Source organism: Sinocyclocheilus rhinocerous, unplaced genomic scaffold (genome assembly GCF_001515625.1).
Source record: "Sinocyclocheilus rhinocerous isolate Xijiao unplaced genomic scaffold, SAMN03320098_v1.1 scaffold551, whole genome shotgun sequence".
Classification (NCBI taxonomy): Eukaryota; Metazoa; Chordata; class Actinopteri; order Cypriniformes; family Cyprinidae; genus Sinocyclocheilus; species Sinocyclocheilus rhinocerous.
This window is the reverse complement of record NW_015624564.1, coordinates 1,324,033-1,338,928: the sequence shown is the minus strand read 5'-3', so window position 1 is coordinate 1,338,928 and position 14,896 is coordinate 1,324,033. Positions and strand designations below refer to the sequence as shown.

Below are 14,896 nucleotides of genomic sequence, written 5' to 3'. Positions count from 1 at the left end.
TCCATCGTATGCATGCTACGGAATTCGGGCGGAAGTATGACAAACAAGATAATGTGAATTACAGATTGTACAACGTTTTTAAAATGTATCAATTGCGGTGTACAGTGTTTATTATGATGGGGTAGAATCCACAGCTCAGTACTCACTACTCAATACTCATGAGTACTTTTAAATAGGCTACTCTTTTACTCTTACTCAAGTAGTTTTTTGGACAAGTACTTTTACTCTACTCACACCACATTTTTTGGAAGGTAATGGTACTTTTACTTGAGTATATTTTTTCAGTACTCTTTCCACCACTGCTAATCAAACAGGGGCTGCAGAGGTGTCTTGCTGTATGGTGCAGACAGGGCTGTTTTACACACATTCGTGCTACATTCTCTTCCTTCTTGAAGAAACCGTCACATGATATGACCATGCCTAGTCACTACAGCATCCACTCAGGAAAATGAATAGAAAAAGCAGCCAATTTCAGACACATTCTCCTGAAGAGACCCACAGGTGCCCATACAGAGATACTTGTTCACCATCACCAATTTAGGTAGAACAGGAAGCAGTTAATTTTGAAGTGTGCAGGTCTCTTGGATCATAGTATGGTCAGTGAGTTCTTGAGTGTGTTTGTTTAGAGAGAACCCACCATCACCCTGTGCCAAGATCGCTCCGCAGTAGTTTTACTTTGAAACCCCTGGTCATTGACGTCAAAGCTGGAATTTCGGAAGAAGAAATGCTTCGCAGCCAAAGCAACAACAACACGGCCATCACCGACCCATTCCACACGACAGGACAAATGGATGTAAGGCAAGTTGGTCTTGGCTTGGGATCACACACCCCCACACATCCGCCAATACCTGACCATTTCGAGCAAAATAATTCATCTAATAACGCGTCTCCAATTTAATCCGAGCCTTGCAGTATAAATACAGGAAATCTCAAATTGTTCCCCGACATTCAAAAGCACACGGAGGGAGGAAATCAGGACATGCTCCTTGCAACTTTAAACACAAGTCACACAAACACCACACATCTACACTGACCTTTGCAGGTCTTGCCGTCGGGTTGAAGGGTGAAGCCCACCGGACAACTGCAGCGCACCCCGGTGGCCGTGTCCTTGCAGGTGCGATCGCAACCGCCGTTGTTCACCGCACAGGTCTCTGGGTAAACAAACACACAGGATGGGACAGACAGAGGAAGTAAAGGAGCATAAACAGGATTAGAAATCACTTTTAAACAGTTTTTGACAGTATTAGACACGGTTAACCAAGAACTAAGTGAGGATGTGCAGTTGTTTTGAGAGCTAGGCTTGACCGCGACTATTTTTTTGGAAGGGTGAATGTAAAAAATGAATCCCAATGGGTGCAGCTGGTAGTTTATTAGGAATAACGAAACTAATACAGCACTTGAACTTGGAAGATGACAAGGTTCGTGACAGACATAAAACACATACTGCATGAAATCAGGACCATCCCTCAGCCCTCTTAAAGCCAAAGATAAAGACTTCCTTGGCAGCTTTGTCAATCAAAATGTGAAATTAAAAACAAACAAAAGGAAAGAGTTGTGCTTTTTCCTGAGGTTAAAGTTAACAGAAGGGAAATCAGAAAAAGGACAGTGTTTCTGAATGTGGAGAGTGGAACCAGAGGGTGAGATGGTTAGTCTTGTCACATGAATGACTGTGGAGAGAAAGTCAAAACAAGCAGTTCAATTGAAAAAAAAATATTGTTTTACTTGCATTTGGAAGCATATGAAACTGTTTTACCAATTAAAACTTAATATATGAAATGTAATATATGAAACTCAATATGCAACTTAAATACTCAGGGTTCCAGCTGCTAACTTGTCTTACATGTGATGTCATCACACAATCATGTTCATATGAAACATAATCATTTTATGCAAAAAACAGCCACATATTTATATGAGATTTGTCAGTAGCTCCACCCACTGTGAAATCTCATTAGTCCAAACTCTCACTCCACATTAATCTATATTAAATATCAGATATGTTCTGATTGGACCAGATTTTATGCCCATAATCACACCTGGTCAGCACACGGTGCAAGGTTAACTTCTATGAAGATTTTCATGATCAGATTTACAGTCAAGTTGGGAGCCAACATGTCCATTTGGGATCTTTGCTATAAGCCATCATGTTTGCTTTTTGTTGACCACACAGTCCAAGACAAAGACCCACAGAAGATCTCCATCTAAAACAGGACGTTTTTTTTCTGCAGGATGGGGGAGTGGGTGAAGCGGCTTTCTGTTAATGATTTATTAAGCATGTCAAAAGACCCTGTTATTAGAGTCTAATGCTATGGGCAATTCAACTGCTCCAAGAACAGCTGGACCGTCTTTTGCCCAGGGACATGTACATGGGACACGCAAACAAAGTTTGATTAAGTTAGCTGTGAACGTCTGCACCAAATACCTGCATCAAATATTCTCAAAAAGGGGTGTGGTTAACTCTAAATGGGAGTGGTCTTCTGATTGATGGATTTGTATGTTTATATATCTCTCCAAGACGAAAGATGAAGATTCCTCAGCCATCATGTTCGTGTTCGTCGGCTTCTGTTGGCGAATGGCCAGATAAAACTAGAAGCCCACAGATGACTGGAGAGAATTTGACTGAACGTCCCACTGCTCAAAAGCAGCCCTTCTTTGGGAGGTGGAGGAAACCACAGATCGAGGGCTTCATTGCCTACAACAACTTTCAGATGAGGTGGTAAATCCGGGCTGCACACCATCTTCAACGCTCGGTGCCGAGAGACAGCTGCCCAGAGGTGTGTGACGTTTATTTGGATCACGCTCTGGAGGTCAACGCATCAGAATCAGTCCCTTTCCACATGTGCCCGACACATGGCAGTTTATTTAGATCAAGATCCTTCAATTCCCCCCTGCTGCTAAGTGACCACCTTTTAAAAACACCTCTTTGTGTTGGGGGTCTCACTTTCTCTTCTTGTTCTCCTCCTCTCCAGTCTCTGGGTTTCCCATCATGCCTGGGTACAATAGCAGCTTTCTTTCTGACACCGATTTTCCAGTTTAATTTGTCAGGATCGGTCACATCCTGATGCTGTTGGCCCCAGCTGTGACAGGAGGGCAGGATGAAGCGGGAACACCGAGTGTCAAATCTAGCGTTCTCCTGTGGCTCCTGTGTGATAGAACACACACACTTGCACAAACACTCACATGCAAAGCCAAGCTATTTGTGTGAATCTGTCATAATGGGCCCATTTGTGAATCATGAAACTTGGAACATGATCTTAGACTGGCTGGTGAAATAATGAGGTCAATATATATATGAAGAAGAAAATAATTTAGAATTTAAAAAAGCTCCAGCCTATCCATAAAACTATCCTAGGCCTAGTAGGATTTTTGAAAAGAAACAAACACATTATAGGGAAGAAAATAATTAAATATCAGTTCAAGGGGGACATCAAACTCAAACTAAAATGGGGGAGAAGCAAAGGAGGGTTAACCTTTTGTCTTTCTTCAATGTAGCTACAGTACTACAGGGAGGAGAAAGTAATGTCATAAACCAAAGACACTATCAGAAATAATCAAAGAAAGAAGGATGGTGATAAAGGGTGAAAGACAGATATTTCTGCATCGTCGGGTTCCTGGGTGTACCTACAATTGCAATTTGGTTAAATCTTTTTTTAACCTGATAGAAGTAATTCACATGTGTATTTTTTTTTTTTTACAAACATAATTTTTTAAAATCATAATAAAAACTTGCCACTTATATGATGAATCAATAATTATTCTTGAGTCACAAAATAATAATAATAATAAAAGAAAAAAAATGAGCCCTCTACTACCTCATAGTTCAAAAAAAGTGTCTGTCCTCCCAAATACTTTACAAACAGTTTTTCTGCCATACAAAGGCAGATCTGTTGTCTGTCTGACAACATCTTGGCCTTGGTTCATGAATTCAAGGACAAATGGCTAAATGGCTGATATATTTCTGAGGTTTGAGTCTCTCTCTTAGGAGAACTAACTGTAGCAGATGGACTGGAAACTAAAACTTTATTCTGCATTTCTGTTTGGCACCCTGGAAACAATCATTCCTCTATTAAAGACACATTACAGTCAACATGACACCAAAGTTGACCTATTTACTTTCTTAATACATTCTTGGTCTTAATGTGAACAATTCATCAATGCACAGTATTATTGTTAGAAAAAAAGCATCCAATAGCATAACTTGCTTTGGATCTATGACTTTCTTTTTCTGTCAAGGGGTTATGAAATACACCATTATACAGGTACAAATTATTTTTCCGTTGGCAGCCAGTCTGTATTACAATTTTTTTCATATAAATGACAAAAAGTTCACCATTTATTGGTCCATTTTGGTATTTAGCAACCATTTTTCATGACCAATCAATGCCCAATTGATCAAATCAAATCCTACATTTTTCTATTTGAAGTTTGTTTCAATTAGAAAAGCATCATTGCGAAAGTAAAATGGGTTATGCATTTCATGTTGACTTTAAAATAGAGCATGGAGAATAGAAACATTTCTAATGGTGAGACACTAAGACAAATTACAGACACTAAGTTTATGGAGCGCAGATGACAGAGGGTAAATGCGGGCAGATGATAAATGCCAATGTTTAATTTTTAAGAACACATACTAATAATAGAGCGTAAAAAATGATGTCAGGCATCTTCCGCTGAGGTTCACCACAGCCCACAGCATCCTATGATGTGGAACAGTCTGAACCAACCCTCATGTCATTCTTCTTCCATAAAATGATCCTGCCATTATTTGTTCAGTATTCAGCCCACAAATGTTCCTCCAGTTCAACTAATCACTGTCTAAAACTGTCCAATTGCAACTAATGTTGAAGTCATACTTAAAAATTATCAACTGGAAAAGCGAGGATTGGTTTACTATCCAGTGTAGAGCAATCCAGTGTTGATTTTGTTGCCGTCTTTGGAAATGGGAGTGGATGGAAGCAGTCAGTTGTTAGTTGTTGTGTTGTTTTGTCAAAGAGAAGAGGCGACGGCGTTGAAGACAGTTTGAGGAGAGTGCAAAAGGAACCTTGTCATGTTTGAAGGGACATTTCTCTAATTTGTTGTAGGGTCAGACACAGAAATATCGAACGAGTGACCTCGGGGGAGGGGCAAAGGAAAGCAAAGCAACTCAAACAAACTAAAGGACAGAAAGAAACGAGGGGGTAGAAGCTCAAGCGCCATGGCAACACATAGAAAGAGGAAGAAAAGAGTTACCCATAAGTAGACGACGTTTCACCCGCTTGTCCACATCAGCTACTGACGTGGTATTGAATTCAGAGCTCTCAATTGCAGCCTCATCTTTCTCTAAAACACAAGTGACAGGGGACAAACAGGGAGGAGTAGGTTAATGAGAAGCCCAATGTCCATCGCCCGCACAGACAGCCCCGCTACAGGCCGACCCGCCTCTGGCGACATGCCCCCGCTGACGTGGACGTAGACGCCAGGATTCGGGCTGCCTGACCATCTTGGCGTTTGAGCCCAAACAAAAGCCAAGAGGCATAAAGCCATGAAGAAGCGCAAATAACCCTGTTAGAAGATTGACAATAAGACGCTGTTTCCATTGTAGTTCGTCTTCCATATCAAACGGCCACTTGTTTACCTCAGCAACAGAAAGGACGAGCAGTGGAGGAGGGAGAGAGAGAGAGACAGAGATACAGTAAAAGAAGGGGCAGGATGGATACAAGTCAAAAGACAAACTGCATGATCATAAGATGATGACAAAACAGGACACAGAAAGGACACTGTAGACACTCAGTGACAGAGGAGGAGCTGAAAGGAGGATGACATGAGAAGGATGGAGGTCTCATGGTGGGTTCCATGAGAGGAAGGTGGGGCATGCCGAGAGGTGGATGAATGACAGAGTCTGGGGCAGTGCTGGTTGCCTGTTTGTCTATGGAACACATATTACAACTGGCTTTGACAGTCGAGTCAATGCAGAAAACCGCTGTCGTGAGGACGGTAATGGCTTCCGAGCATGCAGATACAAGCACAGGATTGGTGTTAGAGTGTAAGGGGGTGGGGTTTTGGGCCGAAGGGAGCCAATCTTGAATGGGTGGAGGCAAGAAGGGCCAATCAGGATGTGAACGTTTGCCTTAAAGGGACAGTTCACTCTAAAATGACTGTTCTTTCATTATTTCTCTGTTCCAAACCAGTCTGACTTTCTATCTTTGGTAGAACCCAATAGTAAATACTAAGCAGAATGTTCACACTGCTCTTTTCTGTTAAACAAAAGGGGACAGAGGCTGTCAAGCTCTAAAAATAAAAAACGCACCATAAACGTAGCCCGTCTGACAATATTTGTAGGCTTCTGAAGATATATAAGCTGTGTGAGAATAACAACAAAATTTAAGTCTTTGTTGTTCTGAAAATCATCTTATTTTTGTTTGCATGGATTCAAATAAGGTACATCAAGATGCGTCATGCCAAGTTTAATGTCAAAAATAGTCAATATGTCCTGATGTGGAATATTTGAATGTATGACTTCAAAATTTTTGATGACATATGATAACTTTGTGTGAGGAACAGACCAAATGTTAAGTCTTTATTTGCTGAAAATCATCTTATTTGCATTTGCATAAATTCAAAAATGGCACATTGAAATGCGTCATAGCAAGTTTGCTGCTACACGTCTTCATGTGCCATATTTGAACGTACAAGGTCAAATTTGAGACCAGTGATTTTTATCGTGCTTTTTGTTTTTGGTGCTTGACAGCATTTGTCCTATTGTATGGAAGAAAACGAGTCTGCACATTTTCTTCCTTTTTTCCACTCTTTTCCATCTTTTGGTTTTGCACAGAAGAAAGTTAGTCATACAGGTTTGGAACAACATGAGGAAGAGTAAATGGCTTTGGGTGAACCCTCCCTTTAAGATCAGGCACTGCAAATCTGTCCTCCTGTCTTCAGTCACAGACTGGAGGACACTAAATAACATTGGGTGCGCATGTTTACAGAAATCTATCTGTATATTTGTGTGTTCATGATTTGAGTGTATACAGACTAAACATATATAGAGGACTCCACCAATCAGAGGTTGGAGTGAGTGCGATGTCACAGAAAAATTAAATAGATAAGCAAAAGACAAAATTATCAATTATCCACTACCTCTAATGTGACTACAGTAACCAAAAAAAGTACAGAGGGTTACTATTAATGTTTTTTTACCAATAAAGAAGGAAAAACAACGGAATAGAAACAAATTTCACACGGACAAAACCATGCAGGCGAATGACAGCTCATGCATTATTTTGAGAGGACAGGAAGTGAGCCGATAAGAAGAAAGCAAGAGTGCAGGGAGAAGGAAAACATGCAATTGGCATGAGGAGGAGTGAGGGACGCTCTAAATGAAAAAAGAGTGACAGATGAAAGTGGAGTGGAGGCCAGTTTTGTATTGTTTAGTGACTCTTTTTATTCAAGGTTGCAGATGGGGTTGGTTCATGCTTGTTGTGGGAGGGATCAAGGACGAAGAGATGCCATTGGCTGACTGATTTCAGAGGGTCAGGCAGGGGGGCGGGACTGGTGTACAGATTGGCTGGTCAGAAGGGATGCTGTTTTCTGATTGGTGGGGGCGCTACCGTTGATCAGGCTGCAATTGAGAGGTGTTTAACCCGTTTTACCCTTTCTTTCTTGCATTCGTTAGTAGATTTGCTTATAAATCTCTTTATTCCAGTCAGAATCACCCTTTAAATTGCAGACAAGACAGGCAATCAGTAACTTTCACCAGAGAGGCAGGAGGAAGAGCAGGGAGCCCATGAGACACGGCACACACAGGAGCGAAAGGGGGATCCTAAAGGAGAGCTAAACACAGGGAAAGACCAGACCCACACAGCACAGCTAAACACACAGACCACAGCAAGGGTCCAAAGAGACAGAGAGAGAGAGGTAGAGGAGGAGGAAGAGGAAGAAAGGAGGAGAGGGGAGACAGGGATGGGTTGGGAGCAGTCTGTACACTCCTCTTCTGGTCCCTGCGGCCGTTTGGTGTCGTTCCGTGGAGGCTGGAAAGGAAGAATTGATTGAGTTTGATGGGAGAGAATTTGCTCCGGGCTCTAAGCTGCCAGAGAGAGACGAACCAATCCAGTGTACGGCAATCAGCAGGTACAACAAAACACAATTTTGTGCTTATGATCCTGTGACCAATGGAAGTGTGTGTGTATACAACCATAAAAAAGTAACAGATTCAAATTCATTTAAATTATGCTAAAAGGTAACTATTTAAAGCCATAGTTCTCTCAAAAATCAATATTCTTATAATTTTCTCACCTTCATGTCATTCCAAACCTGTATGACTGACTTACTTTCTTCAGGAAGCTAAAGAAGATAATTGAGAACATTGCAGTGTATTTTTTTCCCACACACTCTCAGAAAAAAGGTACAAAAGATGTCTCGGAGGCAATACCCTTGTAAAAGGTACTAATATGTATCATTTAGGTACTAATATGTTCCTTGAATGGGTCCAAAACAGCAGTGGACCCTATTTACTTTCATTTCAAAAAAGTTCTTTAAAATATATTATTTTATTCTTTCACAGAACAAAGAAAGTCATACAGGTTTGCAATGACAGAAGGTTGAAACCATTTTCATTTTGGGCTAAACTATCCAAATGCACATTATTCCTTTCATTAAAATGTTTTGCACAACAAAATCTTAAATAGTAGAAGAAAAATAATTAGAATTTATGTACAACCACATGAGATTAAGACAAAACAGTAGCATAATAAAAGCTGTTTTACCATTTTGAGATCACATGACCAGCCAAATAGTATTTATGTTATCTCTGTAACCATCCTGCTACTGGACAATTTAGCTTGTGGAAAAATCAATCATGCCCGATTATAAATTATAAATAAGGCATTTGTGCATTTGCATCCATACCACTAAGTTCAAGACGACTGACACACTAGGACGACATAAACAAAATGCTCCTTTAAACACACTTCTAATGTCACTAAAGATCTTGGAGTATCTTGGACTGAGCGTGAGGATCTGATTGGTCACACTGCGGTGCGGTACAAAATATATAACAGAAGGGCCTTTCGCACCGCTTTAGTTCCAGAACTAAATGTACAGTACTAAAGTACTGGGATGATTTGGCGCGAATTATTTCCCAGTACCATTTAAAGGGTTGCATTCGCACCGAGAGTGTGTACTAAGAAGTGACATAAGCTGGTCTACAGAGTCGTCATTTGTGCGCGGCGTTCAACAACAGAAACAAAGAAGAACAGTGTTCACGTGTTTCATTATGGTGGGTCTTAAACAATACTGTGATGGTTTAAGACTGAGTGACTGTGATTCAGTGCCATACGCTCTCCTCGTGCAGTTTCAGATGTTCCAGTGTTGAAACAATATGACAGGAAGTAGAAATTGTGCCCCAGTGCCCTTTAGGGCCTTTCGCACCGCTTTAGTTCCAGAACTAAATGTACAGTACTAAAGTACTGGGACGATTTTGCGCGTACTATTTCCCAGTACCATTTAAAGGGTTGCATTTCGCACCGAGAGTGTGTACTAAGAAGTGACGTAAGCCGGTCGACAGCGTCGTCATTTGTGCGCGGCGTTCAACAACAGAAACAAAGAACAACATTAACTACAGGAGGATGGAGGACGCTGTGATCGGAGCTGTGTTTTTGTTGTGTCTCGCGGGTTTCACAATAATGGACATGGAAAGTTGACGTATACGTAAAGCGATTGAAAGAACGGAAAGGAGGACTAAGAATCTCCAACGACAACTGGCAGTGCTACATTTGCTACAAGTGCCTGCACTTCAGCGTCTGTCCATCTATCGCTGTTCTCCATACTTGCGAAATAAGTTGACACAAATGTTTACAGTATGTTTACACGGCGTTTTAAATCATGGCAGGTGAGAGTGTTTTCATACGCGTTTGGCCAATCAATGTCTACTTACGTCACGATTAGTACCAGTTGTGCTGGTTAGACCTTGCTTAGGAGCTAATTTGGTTCTCGAAAAAGGCAGTCCGGTACTAAAATCGCGCCCAATTCCGGCGGTGCGAAAACGCCAAAAAGTGCGTAGTTCCACAATTAGTTCTGGTACTATGAAAAGGTTCCCGCGGTGCGAAAGGCCCTAGAGTGTAAATGTGTTTCCTGTGTGCTTCTGATGACTGATGACCCTTCACTTGCTCACAAGCCCATTTGAGCCCACTAAACCCACCTGCCAACTACTAAGTCTCAATCTCCTCATTACAATGTTTTAGTCCCAGCTCATGTGCACACACGCTGTCTGGAAGGTTTTATGCTTACACACACCTTGAGTAATGATAATGACTGATCTAAATGTTAAACTTGGGGCGTATGTAGCCTTGTAGCAGGAAGAAACTTTCATCAGCTAATGATGTGGTAGCTGGCCTTCAGTTCCATTGAGGAGACAGCTAAGACTTGTGAGAGCCAAATGACATAAAAGATGCTCTTTGGAACTCATGCACACACGGTGGCACAAGAAGTCATAAAAGCCGGTCAAACATTGCAGAGGACACGAGGTTCACCCTAAGAAAACAAGCATAAAAATTTAACTTACCTGCAGCGGGTCATTTGTCTTCCCGAATTTCTAAAGAAAGAGAGAACCGAAAAAGAAAGAAAACCCCTATTTCCTCTTCATTTCTGAAGTATTGCCCCTGGATGCAGCCGTACCCACATGGCGTATTAAGTTTTCCCTTTCTGCAAATATGGCAGAACTCCACGGGCCGACTGGTTGGCTTTTCCACCATTATCAGGATGATGAATGTGTTTTGCACACTGAGAGTTCAGCGATGAAATTTCCATCATCAAGCACATCTTCCCAAATCGACACAAGTACACACATCTCTTTCACCCAACCCACCCTTACGTAGTTTCACTAGAGCAAAGATACATCAGAAGTCTCATTTTCTGCTCTAATAGTCGCATGGAGCTGTGTGTGTGAGACAATGAGAGCATGAAAGCCAGATGAGAAGATGAATGACCAAATTAGCTGTGTCGCTCCCTGAGTGTCAAAACTAATGGGCTTTTCCATCATTGAATTAGCCGCTAACTGCTAAAGCAAGCATTGCCATCCAGATTGGATGCTTTCATGGATGCCACATGGGCTGGGATTTGTAGATAATATATGAAACATGAGGTCAATCTCTGAATTTTCTCTTCTCGTCATTGTTACTAATGACAAACCAGTTGTGTCATATTTGATTGTATGCACATGCGATTAGAGAGTATTTTACTGGATTTGTAGGTGTTTTTGGTCATTTCAGTAGCTCCATTAGACATCTAATAAAACTGAATGAAGACAAAAAAGGGTACAGATGCTCTGATATTACAATCCTGTCTGATACTGATAAGCCAATTTCATTTGTTTTAAATTTAGCCATTACAACATTATAACCTAAAGTACCAAAAATGAATAGTCATGAATCTCAGATAAAGATTATATTTAATAGTGTTATTAAACTATTCATGTTTTTTGTTTAATTTTGAGCTTTAGGCAAATGAACAGAAATGAACATTTATTCATACACAATTAAATATAATAAGCAATATATCCAATTTATCATGCATTCCTACAAAAAAGCACTATAAAATTATATGCAAATATAATTTGCCTTTGTGCACATTAAACACTGTGCATTAAAACCACACCAGATTTATTTGTGAACAAAAATGAGATTCGAGACAACTTTTACGGTGTTTTTCGATTACTTTTGTAGCTCAACAGCCTCCGTTCATTTTCACTCTATGGAAAGAGACGTTCAAATCTCCTTCCATGTTCCACGGGAGACAAAAAGTCATACAGGTTTGGCATAATATGAGGGTGAGTAAATGATGGCAGAAGTTTCATCTTTGGGTGAACTATGCCTTTAAAGTTTTGCTTCATGACTGAAGGACGCTACAATTGAACTGCATATGTTTACAGAGCCCCGAACCACAAGGAAGCAGTTTGTTCCTGGATGACACATGGGCTGGGATGTGGAGTGCTCGTCTCTGAGATGTAAGGCCAATCTTTGGGGTTAGCCATGCCAGAACCCAATGCACTCTCTTTACCGCAGCGTACCGGGACCCTCAGTGCTGAAACGGTGATATGGACCATTCGACCGGCCTACAGAAACTCCTTCAACAAACATTCTGTCCAATCTGTCAGAAACAGCCTTGCACTTATAACCCTGGTAAAGCTCACTCACCTCACTCTCTCCCTTGGCTCATTGTGTAAATACGACGAGGCCAAAGTTTCCATGAAGAAGAGCTAAACGGCAGTGTGTGTGAGAGAGAGCGACTTACCAATGCAGGTCTTGCTGTCCGAATGCAGGGCATATTTCTGATGACATCCACACACGGGCCCCACGTCGGTGTCATCGCATGTGTGTTGGCAACCACCGTTTCCATAGTTACATGTCACTGGCAACACACAAGAACTGTGAGGAGGGCTAAAAAGAAAAGTGTACCGCCATGGACACCCTTTTAATCAAGGTACATATTTGGTCATGGACAGATGTAGAAAAATGCTATATAAAAATTTATATAATCTTGTATATTTAGAATAGTAAAATAAACTTATCAAAGGAAGACAAAATGTGTCCAATAGCTTTTGCTGTTGTCAAAGGGCTTTGGCTGGACAAAGAGACTGACTAAATATTTCACATCTAATACATTGTGCAATACTTGGATGAACAGGAGTTTCAAGGACTTTGGCCCACGGTTTTCCCACTAGTATTAAAAATAGAAGAATGACAAATTGTAGATGAAAGTTCTCCAGATGTTCAGGCCAGAGGCACAGCATTATAAACTAATATGTCCTTGACAGATCAGTGGCTGAGGTGGTTTGTTTAAGGAGACATCAGTATTAGAGGACCGACTAAAATCAATAAGAAAACCTGTTGTTTAGCTTTGACGCCACCAGACATTTTCCTTTGAAATGTATATTGAGAAGCCAACTTGTGGCCGAAAGGAAACTACGGGATTTTTCATACCACTTGAAAAGAATCTAAACAAGTGTCTTTAACTTGGATGAGATCAATACTTACATGATGACATTATAATTTGTAGCTACATCAATTAAAATTATGTGGTCATTTTAAGTGCACATCAAGTATTTCTTTCCTTTTATAAAAGGTTTTACACCGGAAGACATAAACAGCATTTCTGACAAATATGTTAAAAATGTTGTACACATCCAGTCATGTCAGTCATGTCATAAGTTTCAATAAAGAGGTTGCCTTGTTGAGATCCGTAATGACCAGCAGAGATATAAAATTAATAAAATAAAATTATATGTTATAAGATAAATAAAAATGAATTATAAATTCTAAAATTATATATATATATATTTTTTATAATATCTATTCTGGCCAGGGATTACATAATTCATGTATGACAATTTTAGGATTCTGAGAGAGGGAACAGAATTAAATTTGTAAGTTCAGTAATTTCGGAAAGTTGATACATACATTTGCAGTCATGCTGATTTTCGGCTAGCTCAAATCCTGGGCGGCACTCACACGCCACACCGCCTTTGGGAGTCTCTCTGCAGATATGGGCACAGCCATGGTCCTTATTCATACAGTTCATCCCATCTGCCGAAAGAAAGACAGAGAGAGAAACCTGAGTTACAGTCGTGTGATCTTCCCATTACAAACACTCCTCTGACAGGCTCCTGGAGATGAGCGTGTGATTTTTATGAGTGGTGTAAATTAGTTTAATGTTTCTGCCACAGGACCTTTTTTCACACACAGAACAACACTGACTGACCTGTGGAAGCACACACAAAGACTCTCTCCACGGACAACATGCTCAGCAAACATCTACACTCCCTTTTTCCTCTTTCATTTTTCCCCATTTTCTTCTGAGATTGCAACATCTCTCCTCATGTTTCACCCACGGGAATAATTCATCCACGAATGAAAATTCTGTCATCACTTACTCTCCCTCATATCGTTCCAAACCTGTATGACTTAATTTGTTCCAGAGAAGACAAAAAGAGAGATTATGAAGAACATACTGGTTGATTTTTTCCAAACAATTACAATTTTTCTAATTATATTTATTATTAAACTAGAGCTTTAAAGCTTTAAATAAGACCATAAAAGTATCATAAAAGTGATGCACTATATTCCAAATCTTCTGACATATGTTCACTATATGTGAAAAATAGACCAAAATGTGAGTCATTACTCTCATAAATTGATTTTACAACTAATCTTGTCATTAAATTATTTTTGTTCAAGATTTTTCAAGTTTTTTCAAGTTCAAGCTTAAAAACTCTGATTTGTAAACTCAAATTGCAATTGCATTGAAATACAACCAGTATATTTTGTAATATATGTGCACTATATGACATATATTACCAGTATATATGACTATATATATGTATAGCTTTTTTGTGTACTACTACTTTTTAAAGTAATTTTTTAAATATGTAATTTTACTTTTACTTAAGTATATTTTGTTTGAAGTATTGTACTTCGCTACATTTTAAAACACATTGATTACTGAGTAAAAAAAAATTGCTCCCTGGAAACTACTGCAGTAAATAATGGGCAGGACGCAGTGTTGCCAATTTGGGGATTTTGTCGCCAAATTTAGCTACTTTCTCATTGTAGCTACGACTTTTTTTTATGTTTTGCGACAAGGAGCTATGAAAAATTTAAGGGGGTCTGAATACTTTCCGTACCCACTGTATATTTAAATAAAACTAGCGATTTTTGGGAGTTTTTTTTTTTCTTTTTCTTGGCCACACCCTGCCGTAGGCCCGTGACCTCTCACGTTTGCTCTCAATCATGCCAACAGGTGCGTTCGACTTCATGCAGCACTGCGCAGACCGATCGGCGGCTGACTTGAAGCAGTGCATGCCGGTTAGAAATTTAGTCCGACTTGAGCCGACGCCATGTCACTGTCACGTGTGGCATCAAAGTAC

At 40.2% G+C, this 14,896-nt stretch overlaps 1 protein-coding gene across 6 annotated transcripts in view; it reads right to left on the bottom strand.

The window, feature by feature from the left end:
* Positions 1-14,896, bottom strand: part of LOC107743513 (signal peptide, CUB and EGF-like domain-containing protein 1) — a 78,831-nt gene that overhangs the window by 22,216 nt on the left and 41,719 nt on the right. For 4 of the 6 annotated variants that reach the window (XM_016556758.1, XM_016556787.1, XM_016556769.1 and 1 more), the window contains exons 6-9: positions 13,431-13,556; positions 12,265-12,381; positions 5,230-5,319; positions 1,035-1,151 (exon numbers count right to left, since the gene is read on the bottom strand). In XM_016556758.1, coding sequence (XP_016412244.1) covers positions 1,035-1,151; positions 5,230-5,319; positions 12,265-12,381; positions 13,431-13,556 — 450 coding nt within the window. The remainder of the gene's footprint in view (positions 1-1,034; positions 1,152-5,229; positions 5,320-12,264; positions 12,382-13,430; positions 13,557-14,896) is intronic. The other 2 variants (XM_016556793.1, XM_016556801.1) reach the window with 1 other exon arrangement.